Source organism: Geospiza fortis, unplaced genomic scaffold (genome assembly GCF_000277835.1).
Source record: "Geospiza fortis unplaced genomic scaffold, GeoFor_1.0 scaffold66, whole genome shotgun sequence".
Taxonomy (NCBI): Eukaryota; Metazoa; Chordata; class Aves; order Passeriformes; family Thraupidae; genus Geospiza; species Geospiza fortis.
The window spans coordinates 5,034,653-5,042,213 of NW_005054312.1; the positions used below are offsets into that span (position 1 = coordinate 5,034,653).

At 39.3% G+C, this 7,561-nt stretch overlaps 1 protein-coding gene across 1 annotated transcript in view; it reads right to left on the reverse strand.

The window, feature by feature from the left end:
* Positions 1 to 5,603, reverse strand: part of TTC17 (tetratricopeptide repeat domain 17) — a 42,444-nt gene extending 36,841 nt beyond the window's left edge. Inside the window, exons 1-5 of the mRNA XM_031055794.1 lie at positions 5,598 to 5,603; positions 4,380 to 4,469; positions 2,858 to 3,027; positions 1,747 to 1,858; positions 511 to 642 (exon numbers count right to left, since the gene is read on the reverse strand). Coding sequence (XP_030911654.1) covers positions 511 to 642; positions 1,747 to 1,858; positions 2,858 to 3,027; positions 4,380 to 4,457 — 492 coding nt within the window. The 5' untranslated portion in view covers positions 4,458 to 4,469; positions 5,598 to 5,603. The remainder of the gene's footprint in view (positions 1 to 510; positions 643 to 1,746; positions 1,859 to 2,857; positions 3,028 to 4,379; positions 4,470 to 5,597) is intronic.
* Between the last annotated feature and the right edge of the window lie 1,958 nt (positions 5,604 to 7,561).

Sequence of the window (7,561 nt, forward strand, 5' to 3'; positions counted from 1 at the left end):
TGAACTAGCATACTCATGTATTAAAGAAACAGAATTTCTGCATTTCAGGCAGGTAAAAATACAAAATGAGGTGAAATGAGAGGTGACAGTAGTTTAAGCATCAGCATCTTAGCTGGAGTTCAATGAGGGTTCCTAGATTTTGCAGGAAGACATTTAACAAAATCATACACACTTCAGTACTGTTGTTTCTTCTTTGCTCTTCAAGTACCTGTATTTTTTGATTTAAAACTCTAATTACCTTGACAAAGCAAAGAATGTGGCTTGCTAAACAACATAACTACATAAATCCTTAAAGATGACAGAAACTATCTATTTACTGCCTTTTCTGACGCCTTCTCCTGCTTCTACTTGCCTATCAGAAAATGGTCTCAGTTTGCCTTTTGAAACTGAACTGTAAACCAAAAATACACGTGCAAAACTGGATCTGACTGCTTGTACAAGGTGTATCTAAACTTGTGAGACCTCTCCAGCACTCTTTTTTGTGCACCCAGCAAGATTACAGTTTCATACCTTCATAAGCCCGTCATAAATACGGTGACCTATTTCCTCTATACTTCTTCCCAGTCTCCGTGATAAGTATGTGAAGATTGGATCTTCTTTAGGTAACAGGGGTGCAGAAAGATTAACCCTTTCTTGGACACCCTGAAATAAAAATGGAATACAGGTATTTGCTGACACTTAAGAGTAGAGAAATACAAACAAAAGCATTACTCCAGGAAAACACGTGGCTTGGTTATTTTACAATCTTATCTTCCTTTCAAGATCTTTGGGAATTGATAGAACAATTTCACCTCTGACAGATAATAATATATATTATTGCAGATGGGAAAACAGTAGAAGCAGCCAAAAGCACCTCTACTTGTGAGTTCTACAAGGGAAATACTCAGTTCTGGTAGCACTCTGTATCTGGCAGCTACTGATTTCACTAATGACCACTGAAGCACAGAAGTCAGTGTTGTAAGGTTACATTCACACAGTGGAAGTATCCCTACACCTCTTCTCTTTCTTCCTTCCCCAAGCACAAACACACTTCTTTCAAAAATACATCCAGACCCAGAAACAAAAAACCCACTTAGTGTTTAGCTGTAAGAAAATCCTTATTTGTTGATGAAAAGACTTGCAATAAAATAAATATCAAGATAAAAGCACTAAAGCTGCATCTGCATTAGAAAATCTGCTCATATAATGCTGTTGACAAAACCAGTTTTCCTACCACTCTTGTGCTCTAACTTTTTTAGAGCAGTTGAACTTTGTACTAGTAGGGAACAATTATCTCATCCTCTGGGTTAGGGCCTGGCATTCAGATACCAAACAGACACTCATGTTTGTTAGGATGTACCAACAAAACTGCAAACAATTTTTTTATTCTGAATCTTCACACATTTTAATGATCCTGTTCAGCATTCTCCAAATTTCAACTGAGACGACTCACAAGCTAGTAGTAGTCTCAATGAAAGCTACCAATTTGCTAATGAAATGTATTATGAAAACAAAAGACTCCGTTTTCCTAAAAATGCCTTCTATAATAAGGGAAAAAACAACAAAAGAGAAACTGTATACCTGATGGAACAGGTGTAACCTCCAGTACACAAGTACTTTAATCAGGGCCCAACTGTAGTTTTAAAAAAGTGTGAAACAGTCTTGGAAGATTACAATACCTTTCAACCTGGAGTGAGAACTGCCAGTAGCAGTTTTCTATTCCTCCTCCTAATGGGGGAAAATACTTACTTGCATTTGCTCACTTACCCGTAAGTGCTGAAAAGCATGAATACTGTATGGAAGATCTAGAACTTTTGTACAGTCTGGCTGCTGCAGGTCTGGAGGCACTGGGGACTTTGTGTCTATATAGTCTTCAGGGCTGAGGACATAATAACATAACACAGCAGACTGCAGATTAAAATACTGCTGAAGCTCCTAAGAGAGAGTACGATAGCTGATACAGAGAGTACTCTGACTTCATCATTACAGAAATCCCCTGTTCGGGCTCATTAGCCCATTTATTCTGTATTCCCAGATTTCAGTTGTATTGGGATGTCATGGCTATAGGATAAAGTAAATAAATTTGTCTGCTTTACAGAAAATATCAACATTTGGATAGCCTCCAAAATGTATCAGGGTCAACCTAGTGTATCACTGCTATGATTAATGATGTATCTGCCAGGCAAATGGCAATGCATGCAGGCTCTTCAGCTGAAACAAACAAACCAATCCCAAATACGGGGGATGAGAAGTCCAAATGAAGGTTTATGACAATAAAATTGATTTTTTCCCACTTCAAGTACTCATGTGATTATGATAAAAAAACCAACTAAAACAAAACAGTCATTCCTGAAGATGAATTACCAATGAAGCTGAATGTCAAGTACACTGGCTGCTCATCCTTCACTTTATAAACACGGGACAAAATATGAGCAGAAAGTTCAACAGCTTGGTAATCAATGGAATTTCATTCAAATTTGAGTCAAGACAGTTTCCACTAAAATAAATATCCAGCTCAAAACACTGAAAGCACACTCAAGCAAATTCAACCCCCTTCTACATGACATATTTCACTTTAATTTACACATCTGGTTGTATCGGTACCAAGGAACAGTGGTAGAACTGGGAAGAAAGGAAAAGTTTCAGGGCAGGGCTAGCATAGATGGTTTGGGGGAAACAGCTTTTGTACATTGTACCTGCTCACAACTACCGGCAGATGTTGTTTCAATTTTATTCCACAGTAACACAAAACAAAAACTGCCATCTAAAGAAAGTCAGTGCTGGTCATTTTTCACTTGTGTTTAGAGGTACTCTTGATTTTATTTTCATTCAGTAAAAATCTCAGAATATAAAGTATGTTATTAAAGCATCTTATTACCGGATATCTTTGCTCTCTAAGGTGATGTATGTGCCATCATACAGATCTAGGTCCCCCAGGGGCACCTTTGCTTTAATGCAGTCTGGATCTTCTTTATTATGCCTTTGTTCCAGCCCTGTGTCTCTGTCCTCATTTTCCTCTATATGAATCTTTTGAGCAACTAACTGTTTCTGTAGGGAAGAAAAGGAAACAGAAGCATATGACACCAATGAAAGCAAACACTACAGTTGTTACAACTCAACAGTCTCACCTTTTCCTTAAAACAAAGTTCATCTGAAGAAAATCTAAAAAATTCTCATTAAATTTTGGTAATAGTTCCTTATCTTTTATAACATCTGTAGGACTTTTTTGGATTTGGATGGCATATAAATGCTTTCCTTAGAGATAATATAACTTGAATGAGCCCTTATTTCTCCTGTTTGCCTAAAAAGCAGGCTAGTATCATTCCAAATCTATGGTAGGCCATTTAGGAAAAGAAGAAATGGTTGCTACAAGTACAACAAATCTTTTCACATTTGGCCCCCTTTCTGTCAGTAACACCTTGTGGAAATAATACAAGACATTGCAACAAATCATCATCAGTCAGTGTGCTAAGTACAACTGAACATGAGTACATGTGAATAGTACTGTACGTGAATATCTGTGAAATGAGAAAACCCGCATTTGTAATTAAAGCCATACACATTTGATTACATGCTACTGTGAAACAAGAGATACATATACTAGTAGAATTTGTATGAGAATTTTATAAGTTACAATAGGTAACTGCTGCTCAAAGTCATTTGTGTACCAGAAGTTGGACATCAGCCATTTCCACACCCACAACCCATGCCCCAAAAAGCTTGCAAGTGTTATTCTATCCACAGCTAAAATGTCCATCACCACAAAAAAGACTGTACTCTGATGAGAAAGACTGGCTGAACAGAGTCACCCCAGGGGCAGTCCAGCTTATTTTCCTTTCTCCTACTTCACCCATTCACCTAAAGCTACCTTTGGTGTTCATCTAGCTTTCTTTTCTCTGGTGTTCATGTAGCTTAACTTATTTATCCCAATCTGATAAAACCAAAGCTGGCACAAGAAAGGGGTGCATGGCCAGAAGGGCTGTCAGCTGTCTGCTTACCTAACCCCTATTATATTTAAACTTCAGTTTATCAGTTCGAAGTTCATTAAACCCTTTCCAAAAGGGTGGTCTCAGACCCCATTTCAATAATAAAAAGGCTTGAAGAAAAACAGAGATGATTTGCTCTGTGTTCTTCCAAAATACAGTACAACACAATCTAGTGACTTTACCCAAAAATGTTAAGATTTATGGCTAACAACAGGGAACGATACAACTGGAGACCAGTTAGGCAAACTTGAGGCAAAAAGTTATTGAGATCTGAAAAATTTTTCATCCTTTCATTGAAGGAGAACTTTGCCAATAACAAATTTTTTTCGTCATCTAAAACTATCACTATAAAGTCTATGGGAAAAAAAAATCTGTATTTTCAGAATTAATTAGTACTTAAATGTTATACTTTACCTCCAGTTCTTTGAGGTAGTTAACTGTTGTTTCTTGTCTCATTAGTATTACCAAATCATGTGGGTTTCTCAAGTTCATTGGTGAATCCACCTGCAAGACATTTTAACAGTCCATCATGTAAGATATTCACCTAATTATAGTGATTTTAAAAGAAGGCAATTTTGTTCATTCAATCACAGATTGTCTGTTCAGAGGTTTTCTGTCCAGTCAACATTCATAACATGTTCATTATGAAAATCCATACTTCAAACAACATTGTCATTTGAGAATCCAATTCAACCCATGCTTTTAACTTTAAACCAATTTTAATTAAATCAGGCACACAAGTTCTAAGCATAAGAGGCAAATAAATTTCCACAACAAACATTACTAAGAGTACTTACTGCAGAAATACTAGATATCTTAAACTGCAATCACAGAAGCTTATTTTTTTTTGCACCTTGAAAATTCCTCCACCACGTCCCTCAAAAGGCATATAGGAGTTCAACTTCAAGCCCTCTCTGCAACTCATTTAACACACTGGCCCACCATTAGGATCTACTGCCTTCAGAATTAATAAGTAAAGGAACAAAATCAAGAGGGAAGCAGGGGAAGACTGTAAACTCTGTTACAGAAACCATGCTACAGCTTCCATAGCTACGCAGAGGAGTTCCCAGCTCCATGAAGAGGGACATTAGAGGCAAGTCACAGATAGAGCAGTTACACGTCAGCCCCTGGCTGGGCTCAGTTAACTGCAGCACTTCACCCCACGGCTGAAACACCCCAGCCTTGTCCTCATGCCAAACTCTGCTGTCTCACTGGGTGGGGAAAGTCCCTACAGTGGAGAAGGTGGTGGAGCAGCAGCTGAGCTGATGCAAAGGCTCACCTCCAGGCTTGCAGCCCTGTTTCCTCCCCTGTGTCAGGGTCAGAGCAGTACACTTAGCTGCACACCAGCTGTGGTAACCACCAGGATCTCTGGGAAGCTAACCCAAACTCAGGAGCTGAACAGAATGTAACTCCCTCCTGGTTGTTTTGTCTGAACTAGTAAACTAAATTAGTTCATGAAGGATTCAATGGGCGTGAGAACAGAAACAGGGAAATAGGAGTATGTGACGACAGGGTGAAAACTGACAAGGACAGAAACATCTCACACTTTTAACATGACTGTTAGATGGTCTACATCAAGATGTTTTTTCCTGGATCTGCTCAGTCTCCATTCAAGTTTTCAGGATACAGAACCTGCTGCTGCATGAAGATGTGCAAACTTGATGACATTACAATTTAATGGAAGTCTGCCATATATACAGGTGCAGGAGAACCTCCAGAACCACAGTTCTTCCTTTTCTGTCACCTTTCCAAATAGCTTGGACAAATTTCTGTTACACTCTCTTACTGCAGAGAACTGCATGTCCAGCATATGTTCTGGTCATAACGTGTCCTGTCAACAGGCTACACCTTAGGCTGTACTCTCTTGGTTGTGAGTCAGGTAAGAAGCTCAAATCTGCTTTCTCTGGACTACTGACTGTGAAGTCTACATTTGTTGCAAGATTCTTGACTGAGTAAGGACCTTGTCCTCTGAGATATAAACACTTGTTCCTTTTACTAAACCCTAAGGGTGGTTTTGGCTGAATTTGGCTAAGTATTCCTTTCCAAAGCAAAAGCTGCAGGGCTTCTTTTAGTATGGAGCCATTTTGATGGGTGGCTACCTATACAGTCCAAACAGTTACATAAAAAAACTCAGTTTCTTCCTTAGCAAATTAATTCTCTTGTATCACCAGACAAATAAAAAATAATGGGTGCTACTGACACTAATCAATTTTTACACTGTGAATTTGGAGATTCTGGATTAAACTGTTGCAAATAAAGGATGACCAAGTATCCACCATGATGCAGAGAAGCACAGAAAATACCATTTCAAAAAAATCTAATGATTTTGTTAGCTGAAGTATTAAAGTCTACAGCATTTTATTCACGGTCATATTTCCTATTTCTTCCTACGGGCCCCACCTCACTCTGAACTGGCTGCACACAAAGACAGAGTTATGCACTGAATGTGGCACTGGTTTATGCCTCACTTGCTAAAGAAATGACCACGGTATGTGCAAATGAATGAGAGATTAATTTGCAAAGAAAATAAGTTTTACTGTGTTTAAAGCACTTCATTACCCATTCCAAAATAGCACTGCTCATCTGACATCTAAAGGCTGCTTGCATGATTCCACACAGTCACTGAGGCGAATATCAGCCCTACTTTCAGTGACAAACAGCATCTGGGCATTTTTGGAGAAAGTTATGCAGGCATCACCAATCAGAAAACCTTATTCTGAAAGATGAAGGATCTTGGCTTATCATTCATTCAGAAACAGAATCATATTCAGGGTCGCCTTCTGTTTTTAACTTTTGGCAAGACAGCCTCATGAGAAGTCTGAATTTAGTATTGGAGAATTTGGAGCAGTATGTTACCAACCCAGTGTGTGTGGGCTGACAGGAAAGCAATGCAATAAGTACTACACTCCCATCAACTATTATCTGGCAGCAGAAACCAAAGTTTCAACAGCCAAACAGCAATATAATTGAATTAATTCATAAAGTTATGGTGATCCACCAGGAAATCATCCCAGTTAAGGATATTTTTCTTTAGTCTTCAGATTTTCCCTTCCACATCTGACTCAGTTGTCACCAACAAATAAGTACTTTTTAATAACAGCAGAATCCTTCAGCCTAGTAGAAAGTTAACCTTACCAGTGTGTAAGCACAAAGCTCCTAACACAGAATTTTAGTAGTTGCATTGGGATTGCATGGCAAGGGATGCCTTCTGTGAGAAGCTGCCAGAAGCTAAGTCTGACAGAGAAGCCTTCAGCTGGCTCCGAGATAGATTCGCTGCTGGCCAAGGCCGAGCCCATCAGTGACTGTGGCAGTGCTGCTGTGATAACACATTCAAGAAGGGAAAAGAAGTTACTGTGGCCAAAAAAAAAGTAAGAATATGCAAGAGAAACCAAGGTCAGCGGAGAAGGAATGAGAAGGTGCTCCAGGTGCCAGAGCAGAGACTCCCAGCAGCCTGTTGTGAAGACCATGATGAGTCAGGCTGTCCCCTGCAGCCCATGAGGGAGCAGAGATCCACGTGCAGCCTAGGGGGGACCTCACACCACAGCAGGTGGATACCCAAAGGAGGTTGTGAACCTGTGGGAAGCTCACACTAGAGC